This window comes from Acanthaster planci, linkage group LG13 (assembly GCF_054643075.1).
Source record: "Acanthaster planci isolate LZ-2023a linkage group LG13, COTS_SCS, whole genome shotgun sequence".
Taxonomy (NCBI): Eukaryota; Metazoa; Echinodermata; class Asteroidea; order Valvatida; family Acanthasteridae; genus Acanthaster; species Acanthaster planci.
Genome location: NC_141789.1, coordinates 73,513 through 87,892, shown reverse-complemented (window position 1 = coordinate 87,892; position 14,380 = coordinate 73,513). Strand labels below are relative to the sequence as shown.

Genomic DNA, 14,380 nt, shown 5'->3' with positions numbered 1-14,380 from the left:
TTCAGCTCCAATTTGACACAGCATTAATATAATTCAATGCACTGACAGTTTCAGCAACTTCATTATAAGCTAAAGGTTTCTTTTGTACACAATACCTGTGCTATCACTCGGTTCGTGTAGAGCTGGTAAAACCTCCAAACTAACCCCACCACACTCAGAAGAATAACAAGGGTGATGATGAAATACAAGAGAACATAAAATACCAGGTTCAGATCATTCCCTTGTTCGAATGTCACCTGTTGTAAGATTCATTACAGAAACAAAGCAGCTTCAGTTAAATGTTAGAACTTGTCGTGGAAACAGTAGCAGTGAAACCGAGTGTTACACAAAGTTGGGATATACATGTAGATTAAATTTGTAATACACATTGAAAGACAAGATGATGACCCACGCTTTAGCAAGAGAATAAGACCCGACATTAATTTACACTCTTAAGAGCTGGAAAAATCACGACTTCATCACTGGATGAATGGAGATCAAATTCACTAATTGATGGTCCATCTTTCAGTTTGAATGTTGAACAATGTTGAATCAGACTCCGGTGCTGAGCCTACCAGTGGACTACAAACCTATAAGGTAAACGGTATATATTAGGATGATGTATGCTTCTGTTGATGCTATGTGAAATTAAATTTCATATGGCAAGAAAACACTGCCATATAGGGGGAGAACCCAATAAGGTCATTATGAAAACAATTCAAAAGATGCAGATGTGGGCTGATCACTAGATGTCTCACTCCATCTGCTGAATAGAGACAAGAAAGAAGATAAATAATACACATGTAGAAATCATTTCTGACTTCTTGCTTTATACAACCTCAGTCCTGTATATATGAATGCTTTTATTGATCTAATATTCATCAGTTGCGTGTAAGCTTTGTGGAAAATATCTTTATTTTAAATTATTAATATTGATTTATTAAGTAATTAGCATTCGCAGCCATAAGATGTGGCTGAATTATTGCTAATATACAATTCAGGCAATTTACATAAAACACAAGTAACAAAATATAGTGTACCAAATAAGATAAAAAGATAAAAAAGATAAAGGGCTGCAGGAACCCTGCTGGGGAGGTTGATTAAAAAGACAATATGGATTAAACAACAAGTACACCACACTGCAAAAACTGGGGTTTCAAACCCGACACCCTCGGTTCTATCAGAGGACCACACCAGCACTTAACAGTGGTGTTGAAAATTTAGGTGTTATTTGGTGCGCACTGTACATGTAACACTTATAGATATTCAAAGTACATGTAATACCAGGGGCATCAGTGTAACATCCCAATAGAACTAATTTGTTCAGTATTCTGAAATGTCTGGCAAAGGGTTATATCAACAATATACTTCTAGTGCAGAAAGGTAAAGTCTAAGGATTTAAAATACATTGAAAACCATTAAACGTTCCACAAATGCCTTGTAACTGGGTAACATTCGCTTAATAATGTACATGTATCGGCATGCTCCTTGTTAATAATTCATAAATTCCATAATTCCTGAAAAAAAATTAAGATTTGCATGGAGCAGAAATGAAAACAAAGAGCTAACTGTTTTTGAATATTTGCAATGTGGAATCTTTACAACAGATTTATTCTTCAAGCTTTCTGAGAGTACACTACCTTGAATGACAGTGGCGTAGTGAAGTTAGAGATGTAGACGAAGAAGGTCGTGTTAGCATTTTCTTCAAAATTGAAATCTGAACTTGAGAAGGTGGCACTGTAGTAGCTGATGTCTGCTTTATACACAATCTCATGTTCAATGCCAGGTATGCTATCTGTGTCAAAAAAAATAGAAAAAAAAGAAAAAGGATTGGGTTTTTTGGGTTTGGCAGTTTAAAATTTTCAATTGAAATGTGACTGTTACAATACTCATGTCTAACATCAATCTTTTACAACTCTACCTCAACCATACTGCATGTCACCCTCATTTTTTGTTGATATATACGTACATGAATGTATACATGCTGTTTACTTACAATACTCAATTTTGCTTCTTTTAACTTTACACTAGTGAATTACTACCAAGGTTAACGTGTAATTTGTTTTTCAATTACATTGATGCAATTAACACTTAATGAAGGTAATGTTCCCAATCCTTACTGGATCTAAATGTGATGTTCATATTAATGGCTTTGCTAACACGAAGTTCAAACTCCATGTCACGATTGCTGACTCCGGGAGAAGTCATTAGGTTGATCATTGTCAGGTATAAATCATCATTGGAAGACAGGTTGAAAGTGTACTGGTAATTCACGGTTAAGTTATCTGTAACAGAAAAAAAATCAATAATAATTTCACAGATATATGTATAATCATTGTAGTCCAAACTATTTTCACATAAATTGCAGATAAGCTTTTGCAGGTTTACATGACATTGTCACATGTTAGATTTCAGTTTTTCTGTTTGCCTTTGAACAAATTTTGACTCATGTTAATATGTACATGTAGTCCTCAGCTTTACTGTTGTTATTCTTCAGGGTCCAATGTAATGGAATTAAATCTAAGAGTATTTCACATTATTCTCACACAACCCAGAGGCTTGGTGACTGCATGAATTTATTTCACTGGTTCTTCAATAAATTAGCACTTGAGTCAGAGACACAGAGCCACCAAAGCAGACAGTTGAAGAAAAGCAAAGTTACAGTACTTACAGAAACAAGTTCCTCTCAGAGGGTTGCCAAAGTAGTTTTGTTGAATGTCACAGCTGCATGAAGGAATAGGAACAATAGATTATTACCTGGAAGAATCATATCACAGAATGATGCAAAAAATAAACGATTGAACTCAGAGTTTTTGAACAATATTTTCCTGTGATAGCACTCATGTACAAAAAATGACTAACCTGTCACATGTAGGTCCAATAACACCTTTTGTATTACACTGACATCTTCCACTGGAACTATCACACCTGGTTCCATGATTGTTACACTGACAGGGTGTACAGCTACCGCCATTTAATGCATTACCATAGTAACCTTCTGCACAGGTTTCGCATTGTGGACCTATATAAGAATAACGTCAAAAATATTCACATAACAACCATACTACACGCCTCTTAAATCTGATTTTTGGGAGAATAGGAAGTCTGGTACCCCCATGAGACTGATGTAGGGTTGTTCAGTGGTACCCACAAGGATTTCACAAAAAGAAACTTGGAATGGACCTAAAAAGGGGAAATTTCCAAGGTATACTTTTTTCACCACAAATTGATGAATTTTAGACAATGGATATCTGGTTGACATTTCAACTCTGGGAAGTGATTTTGGTTCAAATGGAAGCAATTTGAAAACTGCTTTTCACAAACTAATTTTTGTTTATGGGAACAAAGGACATACCCCAGAATATAAACGAATCTGTTAGTGTGCTTTTGTAAGGGAACAATTTCTTTTGTTACGTAAGTTGGGACTGAGTTCTGGTCCCCATAATATTTTCCGGAACACCAATAAAAATGTCATCTTCATTAATAAAGAAAATATAAGGTATGATTTCTTGCAAGGATACTGGGCTGTTTTCAGAGTGAATACCTGTGGTATTGTTCTGGCAGTTTTCACATACTGATGTATCATTCACACACCGACTGTGTCCATTACACTGGCATGCTGGGTAAAGAGAGAGGAAACAAAACAAAAACAAACAAATGGATATTGGGATAACCGAAAATAAAACTGCAAACTTAAAACACCCACTCGACAAAATCACCTCCAACAATACAAGCTTGTATCGTGTATCATTGTTATCCACACTTTACTTTTTGATTATTCTAGAGATTATTTTCTGTCTACTGAATATCAAAAGCATACTAACTGGGTGTCCATACTCTATCTGTACTCTATTTTTTCTCAAATGAGAGGGTGCGAATGAAGGAAAATAAATTTAAGCTTTCTTGTCATGAATCCTCTAATTTTCCACACAACCTAGGGATTAGGGTTAAGGAAGCGAACTTGATCATGATGTGAAAGATTCTCTGGTTACTGATGGGTTTCTTGTATGTACTTGTTCTGAATCAATCTCCTGATGTTCTTCACAATCATCAATTCCAAACTTTAGTGAATACATTAGCCAGTGGTATGGAAAAAGTAGAAAGATCACCGGGATTAACATGCATGGAGTGATTAACATTTTTATGTTGTTCAATTAACATTATACCTTACACATATAAGTACTTTTACTAGTGGAAGGAAGGAGAATGGATGGACCTAACGAAAAAATTGTCAGAAAGGCAGAAGTGAAACTGATGTAGTTCTTCCTGACAGCAACATACTGTACATGTACGTGTAAAATCTGCTTTGCACACACAAACACTTCTGCTAATATTAATCAATATAATGAATATTTTGACTGTGAATACCTCCACTAATTTTATTTGAAGAGTTTATTTCCAACAAATACCTGTTTCTCTTGACTTTAGAAACTTTGCATTAAGAATAGCGCAAATCATTTTTACTAAATGGTAAAAAAATTACACAAACAGTGGGGAACTAGCTACCGTAATATAGGTAACATATTTCATTTCAGCATGGATGCATGCAAAACCTGCATTTAGCAAGCTTTGATTGTTTGGAGGTGTCCATTACTATTAGAGGAAACTACATCAGGGTGACAACAGAACCCACCAGGTGTACACAACAGAAACATGATACCTAACATCAGGATGCAATAACAGATAGTTACAACACTAAATGTGGCTGTGCTGCTCTCAGCATGCAATTTTTCAACTTCAGAACTAACAGCCCTACCTGCTACCTCAACAACACTGTTCTTCAGGAGAAAAAAAAATCTCCTTTTCTAATGTATCATCTTTTCATTATAGAATTCAATCAACAGAGCTGTGGTAGCTTGTCAAAAATGGGCACTTTTTCTGAGCACAGACAATACTACTACATGACAGCTCAGTGTTGTTAATGTGGCAAGCAATGATTAACCAACTCATAAGCATGCATGAATGGATTTCTACAGCCCCCTTATTATACACTCTGACAATCCAAACAATAACAGCCTTTAGAATTGTGCACAACATCTTAAAACTAACTTGATGGAAGGCAGAGTAGTGTACTCACACGGACAGTCAAAGAAGAACCAACTCTCAGCTGGACACAGACCCATGTCAACAACTGCATTACCAGCATCATCTAGCTTGATAGGTCCAGTTGCACTGCCTTCTTTACATGTACCAATACCAGTCATATCACCAGAGTCACACCATCCACAATGAAGATCTTCATGACACAGTTCACATGTCAGATACAATGAACAGTTCGTCACTGAAAATGAACAAAAAAGTAGCAGTTCATCTAAACCCTCATCTTGTCAATGGATACATATACACTAGTCATTTCAGATAAGAGGATTATTATAATGTAATACAACAATATCAAGAGACACAACTAACCTGGGCAGTTCTGGATACCAGTATGCCATTCCCAGCACAGTCCATAAGGGAAAGATGTAATGTACGAGTTGGAATCTATACATCGTTGCTGGTTGCTACACCACATGCAAGAATTCATACTCAAGCAAGACTGACAAGTATGAAGATCATCACATGAGAAACCACATACACCTGCACTTGAATCACCTTCAAAAGGAATAGAAATATAAGTTCATTTAAATACCCTAATAGTTCAAGTGCAAAGGAAAAAGACTTCAAACATTTTGACATCTAGGGTTTTGGAGGTAGATTGGCCACCCAAAAACCAATATACCACGAATCTATCTGCTGAAACAGATCAACGCAAAAGAAATAAGAGGCAGTTTCTTTCCACAACCAACTGGGTCAAGTTCAGAAACATGCAAGGTAAAATTGTGTGTTTATGTTGGATTGATGATGTAACAGGGAGAAAGGTACAACAGGAATGTACGAAGGTACATGTCAACTGGCATCAACAGACTACTCCTGTGCCACGGAAAATAATGAGGTCAGCGTCAGATACCCAGACCTACATGTCAACTGGCATCAACAGACTACTCCTGTGCCACGGAAAATAATGAGGTCAGCGTCAGATACCCAGACCTGAACCTTGGGCCAAATTGTGGGCGACACTGTATGTGTGTACATGTGAAGCTTATAGAAAAAAGACAGCAACCCACGTGTTTGCTTGTTTGCCGAATGTACATTTGCCTGTACAATGTGTCAAAGAAAAAGAGCTTAACACCTATTGGATTCTTCTAGTTGAAGTGAGTGGTTTAATTCTTATGACAATTACTATGATCTACTCCGTGATAAATGAGGACAGTGGCATGGAAATTGTCCATGTTGCGGTCCCAAATCTGACAGTGACCACAGCACCATACACTGGCAACAAAACACAAGCAGTCAGCAAAGCTTATGCATTACTTTTCTACATTCGAAGTGCCTCTGCATACGCTGGAAATTTGTCTAATCGGTCTTAAAAAAAAATCCTTATTATATAACTTATCTGCAACAGCTTGGAAGGTTAAATATCTAATCTACCCTTATTTTGTTGTCCAGGGGCGATTGATTCAACACATTATTGCATGGAAACATCAAGAACACTAAGTCTCAGTGTATGAGATTCCTGCCTGAAATTACAAACTGCACAAGACCGGGGTTGGTTTTATTTTATTACAAAAACGCAACAAATAAACTTGATGGATGGACCAATAAAAATAATGGACATGCATTTTGAGCATGCTTCTACTACATGTATGAGACTAGGGTGGGAAAATGTACACTGTTTATAGCCCTATCTCCCCATGACGTTTTGGGGTTACCGGCATATCATTAATAATACATAATGATAACTCGTGGAAGCCCCTTTTTTCACCTGTTCCAACTGTTTCATGTTAGAAGATGGTTTTTTACCTCTTATATAAAGGTCATAATTGGGGAAAGAAGGTTTTCTTTCAACACCTCTTTAACTAATACTTTATCTCAGGACGATGTATGTACTTATTATGAATACTTCCTGAGTTGTTATGTGCATTTACAAAATTATAAACAACAACAATGAAGATAATGATTTGATGATAAGTGGATGACAGGCAATTCAGCAACCTGTGATTATCCAAATTACTCCCGGTTAGTTTCATTCATACACAGTTTATAAACTGGTGTCTCATCTATGATTTTTAAATCTAAACCATTGATTCCTACCACTTACCTTCAGGATTTCTGTCACACTTGTTGTTACGCCATCTGCATCCTTCCTGCTCATTGCACATTCTGCAATTTTGAACCACTTCACAGACAGTGTCTGGGCAGAAGACATCATCCTTGTAATAAAGAAAAAAAATGCTTTCCTTGAGTCAACATGACAGACTTCTCCCCTAAAGTTTTTATAAACAATCTGAAACAACAAGTTCTATCAGTAAAATGAAAAATGGTGATATACCAGAATAGAAAGTGGTGTTTCTGAGTCGCATGATAAACTGAAGACAACAAAATCATTTTTGATGGTGAGAATATACTTACATGTACTTCATTATCACATTCAGATAAGTGTTGGCATTTACTGTTACACCAATTACATCTTGGAGTCTGTAGGCAGTTGGAGCAATTATCAATTTCTGTACATTCTACAGCTGTAAAAGAGAGAAATTTTTTATGAATATTAACTACCGCACAATACAGGTTCTTGGGCCTTGTGGTATACGGGGCACAGACGCACTACATTATTCTGTGTTTCATGAGTGCAAGCATGATATGAATTTATCTTCAAGCAAACTTGACACGCAGTAAAGATGTCATAAGGGCCTATGTGCACAAACGTGCTATTTTTGAATTTTGCAGCTGTACGTTTTCTGTTTAGCCTAAACATAGCGAAATGTGTTGTGTTAGAACTGTGCATTATGCAGGGTTTGATATGACCCGTACAATACAGATATATACCGATACCACCATGTTTGTTGTCATGGATCGACCAATCAGAATTGAGAATTCAAGTTTGCCTGCAGATAAATGTTTGCACATGTATATTGTCATCTGAAGCAGAACTATGTGTATGAGTATGAGTCTAACAACCATTGTGTGCAAGGACACAACAACACATTATTCAAGAAATAATCGCCTGACCTGGGGAAGTTGTTGGACATTGCTGCATAGAGGAATTGCCCAATAAAAGTGCAGACTCCATCATTTGATCAGACAGCATACATTGCTCTTCTGCTGCATCCCACTGGCATGATAATCCTGGTGTGATCTCTAGGCAGAGACTAACATTGGTACGTGCGGAGCAGTTACCTATGGCAATACACAACAGAAGATTAACAGCCTTCTCAACTCACGAACCTCATCAAACAGCAAGACTCACTGAGACACTGTCCTCTCACCAGTAACATTTAACAGTAAGATTCACTGTGAGATTGATACAAGGGTAATTCCAGAAATAAGGGGTCCAAAAATGTGACATTTTTGTGTCTCTGTTGCATCTGACCTTTATTATTTGACATGGGAGTATCACTGGAATTGATTTCAAATTGTTACTATTTGTTTGACAGGTAATTTGCATTAAATTCATCACTTTTGGGAATTAGAAAATGTGTTCTGAACTAACAAAATTGTACATGTATGTCAGATGTGACAGGGACACGACAAAAAATGACCCCTACTTTCTGGAATTACCCCTAGTCCCCTTATATGTGACTTTGTAAGCCTTCAACCGTAAGTTCAATAATTTTTACCACAAGGTTAATCTTGATCACAACTACATTCAACATGGTCCATTTCCCTGATCTATGTAATCACATGAACGAAGTTATTGCTGATCAGTTTTAGGCACCAAGAGATATACACGGTCTATTATTACATCTTACTGTTGTGTTTCTAACAGTGCTGGTATTAAATGTTAATATACAAACCAATGGCTACAAGCTTAGGATTATCAATTAACTGTCAACTGTTACTTCTCTTGTACTAGATCCAAGATACGTTTACTTTGAAGAGCTAATTACTTCAAACACCACATTGAAACTGGTTAAAGAACGAACCTGGGTTATACACAAGGATGTCATCTTTCATCACACCAGTGAAACCACTGTAAATGAAGATCTTCTCGTCATAAACAAATGATGCATGCCCATATCTGGCAATGTCTGGTGAGTAAGAAACATCTGAAGGAAGTCTGCTCCAAGTCTGACAGCCTGAAACAAAGATTGATAGACAACATTTTATTGGGTTGATATTGTAATTAGTGGATCCACATTGAGAAACAAATGTTACAAAGTGTCCCAACTGATACACTTTTTGTAGTGGCAACAAGACAGACAGAAATTAATGTAGTTTTTATTTGGAATAATAATTTAACACCATTTTCATTTTAGGAGTAACTACATACAGTTCAAGTAATTAAAACACACAACTGTATGTAGTTAAATTAAATGGTCCAAGCATATTTGTAACTGGAAGGTTCATTTATGAGATTACCAATCAATGAAGTTAATATACTCACTGATGTGATAAGCAAGGAAGTCACTGGATAAACACTTAGCTCCTGTGAACTGCACAGAGTCTGTATGTGTATTTCCACCATACACAAACATGATATCACTGAGAATAACTGCTGAATGAAGAAACCTTGGCTGACTGCTGGAAGGTAAGACTCGCCTGTAAAGACAAGAGAGACAGGGAAAAAGACGGTAAATGGAAACCTTGGTGGTTTACCACAGACATTGGGACGGGGTACATGATCAGAAGTACAAATTCAGTAAAGGCCTATCCGATTTGTAAGTGCGACATCACTTCGGTTTAAACCACGCCCACTGCACACAGAGTTACGTGGAACCATAGAACTGGAAGTAAACACGCAACTTCAGCGTTCATCTGATGGGAGCCTGCTATCAGTGGTGTGTCCGCGTGTATAACAAAGTCATTTCTGAACCAAATGGTCATGAAACTGGTGACAAGACTAAAGTGCTAGTACTGACCAAGGAGGTTACTTACCATTCTTTCTTACTTAAATCGTACTGATACAAGTCATCTGTCAAATCTGATGGAGCGGAAGTTGGCACAAATCCTGCATGGACATAGACGATATTCCTGATTGGATCAACGGCACTAGAGTGGCCATATGTCCCAAGAACTCGTGCACCAGTGGTTTTTGCGATTGTCCAAGTTTTGTTAACTGAGAAGAGAATATTACAAACCAGGTTAACATTTGTCAGAATGCAATAAAAATATATGTACATGTAAAATGTAATGAAATGTCATTATTTTTGGCACACTTCTGGCTGGCTAAATTTACTTAGAAACCCTACAGCCACAAGATTTTTTAATGCTAAACATACTGCGTTTTGACACAGGCTGGGGAGGGGGGTTGCTGACTTCAGGGAAATTAAGCAAAGCTTTAACTTGTGCGCAGTTCAGCACAAAATAAGCATAAGAACTGTTTTCAAAGGTGAGCTGAAGATGTGGAGTGGTTGAAGTAAGGAAGATTAATGTCAAAACTACTATTACTCACTAAAGTTGTACTCTTGAACAGCACTGATGTAGCCATACTTGGGACTGTATCCAAACATCACCACCATTGTGTCTTCATATAGAACAGCTGTGTGCCCCTCAACAGCAAGTGGTTCACCATCATATGTTACATTGGGCATCCATGTAGATGTGGTTACATCAAATATATGAAATTCATCCACAACTTTCCTCCCATGTAGTGAGCCTCCATACATGTAAATTGCATCCTAGGAAAGGAAATGAGAGGTTTTGGTTGTCAATGTGCAGCACAAAAAACGTTACTTGGTGTCACTGTTACTGTAAAGGTGAACCTAACTATCTGACATCAACATATATCAATGACACTTGCAATGAAGTTAATAATCACACAGACCCGACTACCAGTGTACAGGTTCCCACTAGTGTCAGAGAGAAATCTCCACACACATATATGTACACATTATACAAGTCTCTACATAGATTGTAGCCGCATGAAATTTACTTGCTTTTTTGTTGTTAGTCCATGTCACAATTTATACTCAATGTTTCAATAGAAACATGGGAAGCAGTGATGGAAGACACTGACCTCATAAAGGACTGCAGTGTGGCCATATCTACTCTCTGGAATGTTTCCTTGTTGAGTGATTTCTTGAGATGATCTGTCATCTAAATTAAGACTGGAAGAGATAGGGGAAATGAGGATATACCCTCAAGAACTGTATTTGCAACCCTAACAGCCCTCTATCCTTCACCTGTTGAAAGACTGTGGACTGTAAGGACTAGTGAATTATTGCACAGAATGCTTGGTAGATAATTTGAATCATAGAATTTAACTGACAGTACCAAGGAAAACCTGAAATGAGTTTGTGAGCAACATGAAACAATAACTTCATTTAGAACTTACTTTGAATGAAAGGGTCAAAGAAACATAATTTCAGTTTGAGAAGTGAAAGGTTAACCTTGAGCAGGTAAACTAATGGAATTAGAGAAGAGATGCGATAAAAAGACATCCTGTCAGTAATGTAAGGCAAGGAAATAAGATTCTACTGATGACTATACATGTATTTATGATGGTACATGTTTAAGTTACCTAATTTCTTATAATGCACTGTGTATACCTGACTATTGAGATATTCTTCTTATCAAACTCATAGCCACCAACAATCCAGACTAAGTTGTCTTGTTGAACCACAGCAGGTGATGCTCTTCCATAAGCCTTGTTGTCTTCAAATTGCCAGTATCCTTCATCAGATAACACACTGCAATCTGATCCTATAATCAAGAGAGATACATGCATGTTGATATTTAATTCTCACATTGCCTGGGATAGGTCAAAAAGATATGGGATGCCTTATTCTATCCTTATATTGCTGATCCAAAGAAGCTAAATGTACAAATCTACTACATTCATGTAACAAAAGAATTCATCTGCAATGTTGATACATGTACATTTACATTAACAGAAAGTGACAAATTCCTGAATTCATGCTGGAAAACTTAGATGTTTTTATCTACACAAAGAATAAAAAAACTTAAAGTAACATCATAAATTAACCCAGCAGTCCTGAATACTCTAATGGGTCAAGAATTGAGGACTGTTAGAGACTATTGTCAGTTCTGTTCCTATTCCTCACATTTCTTAACCACGATAAGGATGCAAATTATCATGATCAGGGTTTAAATTTCCTTAGGTTTTAAATGCGAATGTTTCCAACTTGCATACCTTTGAATCCAGGTTCACACAAACACATCTTCTGGCTGATACTACACTGACCATTACCACTGCAGTTAGCTGGACAGGCTGGTATGTCACAGGCATCTCCAGTCCAGAGGGGGTCACAGGAACAGTTTTTATACACTGGATCACACTCACCATGCTTAGAACAACCAAATGGACAGCCATCCACTCTACAGAAAATATATTCCACAACATGGGACATTTTACATCATGCACAACACAGCTAGCCAGAATACTTAGCTTAACCCTAACAGTCCCAAAAGGGGGTTAGGGTTAAAGAGAGTTAACTGTATATGTACGTGTAATATGGATGATTCACAATAGTACGCCTCCAAGGTCGAGTTCGGGAGGCCTGTTCTTGGCACAAGTTTCTTGTTCCCTCACTCGAACGGCGGGGACACGACTCAAGAACACTGTTCTCGGAACAGGATCACACACCACCTCTTTGCCAGGGTTTTACAGGAACACACAGAAAATTTGTGAGATTTTGACTATTGAACAGATGCAAAACATGGCAAAAAGTAGAGCGATGGCTTACAAAGCCAGGGACAATAGCAAGTTTTACAAAATTAACATTAATTGTTTTCCATAACACAGAAATTAATGTTCCTATTTAGAAAAGAATTCAGCCCAGTTATCCAAACATTAACTCTCAAATGACGTAAATGGACGCTGCCACGTTGCTTGTCACTAACTACATGTACCAGTGATAACCGGTTGTACGTTCCCTGCGTTTGCGAGTGGCTGACCTACAAGCTGTTCATGAACGTACATGTATGAGAACAAGCTGCCAGAAATCAGCCCAAGAGTGTGCGTTTGGAAAGGATCGACAGATTTTGCGCATTGTGATTGGCCAATGCGTTACAAACTCTTGGAGGCAACCCTATTGTCATTGTGAAATGCCCATGTTATGTAAGATTTAGCTTTGAATTGCAACTTCTTATATTTTTTGAAGATGCAGCAAACTGTAAGGTACATGTAGATGTGATTTCATCCTAATTTGTGCATAGTACATATACGTGTACAGTAGCTGTAAAGGCATTGTGGGGTTTGTATTTTTCAGTGTTTTTTCTAATTTACCAGATTTTATAATTTCAGTGATATTTTAACTCCACATGTTTAACTGCATTCTGAAGGTACATGTGTACATGTAATTTACAATTCTGGAAAGTTTGCAGGTTACAACTGAGAATACATTTATACTAAGCATGGTGAGTATTGTCTTACATGTATCTCACACATTAAAAAAATTTAAAAGAAACTTCAGCACATTCATATCGAGTTTTACCTATAAGTGATATTAAATCCTTCCAATTTAAATGCTGCATCACTGTAGAAGTATAAGAAAGCATAGCCTGATGTTGTAGTGACTTCATGTACCATACTGACATCATTATAGCGGAGAGGTCCACTGTGTAATGAGATGGAAAAAATGGACACATCAATAGAAGCTCTGCTTCATTCATACAAAGAATACTGTATACATTACTTGCACAAATACACAGTTTACAGGAACTTTAAACGTATCTTCATTTAATACTTAACATTTTCTTACTTTTTAATGGCAAAGGGAATTTACAGTGAAAAAAAATTACCAAACAAACTACAGTTTTGCCCGATTTTTTTCTGACAGGCTATGTATTTTAAAAGTGTTCTACATACATGTACATAAATCTCACCTAAAAGCTGCGACTAATGGGGAATATATAGAGTCTCCATCGAAAATGTAGAGATAATCCCAGCTGCACTCAGTGGCAAATGTCTCCAAATATAGGCTGATTCTTGTATCTGGCCTAGAAAACAGTCCCAAATAGAGAAATAATACATTCATTTAAACAGTCTAAACAAATGTATATAAAACACCCAATGATTCTAAATCATTATTCACATGGGAAAGTTTAAGGCATCCATATTATGTTTCTTGATGTAACCTGTAATATTGTCAGTTGGCCCTTGAGCTGTATGTACAGAGGCAATGTTTACATAAAAGGGCTAATTACTTCTTGTTCATGTTCCAGGTCATTTTAGGTTAATGACTTTGTCATGATGTATGTGGATCATAAAAAATTCAAAGGACACTTTAGATGACAATTTGTGTCTTCTTGTTGTGAACAAAGGATAAATATAATGGGTTAAGAATTGCATTGTTGTCGATTGGTTGGATTTTCAAAGCCAAAGTCTTATTCAAAATTTACTAAAGGGTAGCTGCAATCAACTTTAATACAAACCTTCAAAATGCATGTGTCTCAG

The 14,380-nt window shown here is 36.9% G+C and overlaps 1 protein-coding gene across 3 annotated transcripts in view; it reads right to left on the bottom strand.

The window, feature by feature from the left end:
* Positions 1–14,380, bottom strand: part of LOC110990009 (attractin-like) — a 29,782-nt gene that overhangs the window by 7,179 nt on the left and 8,223 nt on the right. For 2 of the 3 annotated variants that reach the window (XM_022254762.2, XM_022254763.2), the window contains exons 3-21: positions 13,810–13,923; positions 13,419–13,541; positions 12,116–12,300; positions 11,511–11,664; positions 10,979–11,069; positions 10,415–10,640; positions 9,898–10,078; positions 9,407–9,561; positions 8,946–9,098; positions 8,032–8,199; positions 7,432–7,541; positions 7,121–7,232; positions 5,389–5,574; positions 5,057–5,260; positions 3,524–3,598; positions 2,842–3,001; positions 2,651–2,703; positions 2,100–2,264; positions 1,620–1,774 (exon numbers count right to left, since the gene is read on the bottom strand). In XM_022254762.2, the coding sequence (XP_022110454.2) occupies positions 1,620–1,774; positions 2,100–2,264; positions 2,651–2,703; positions 2,842–3,001; positions 3,524–3,598; positions 5,057–5,260; positions 5,389–5,574; positions 7,121–7,232; positions 7,432–7,541; positions 8,032–8,199; positions 8,946–9,098; positions 9,407–9,561; positions 9,898–10,078; positions 10,415–10,640; positions 10,979–11,069; positions 11,511–11,664; positions 12,116–12,300; positions 13,419–13,541; positions 13,810–13,923 (2,770 nt within the window). Of the gene's footprint in view, positions 1–95; positions 237–1,619; positions 1,775–2,099; positions 2,265–2,650; positions 2,704–2,841; positions 3,002–3,523; positions 3,599–5,056; positions 5,261–5,388; positions 5,575–7,120; positions 7,233–7,431; positions 7,542–8,031; positions 8,200–8,945; positions 9,099–9,406; positions 9,562–9,897; positions 10,079–10,414; positions 10,641–10,978; positions 11,070–11,510; positions 11,665–12,115; positions 12,301–13,418; positions 13,542–13,809; positions 13,924–14,380 lie in introns of all 3 variants that reach the window. The other variant, XM_022254761.2, reaches the window with a different exon arrangement.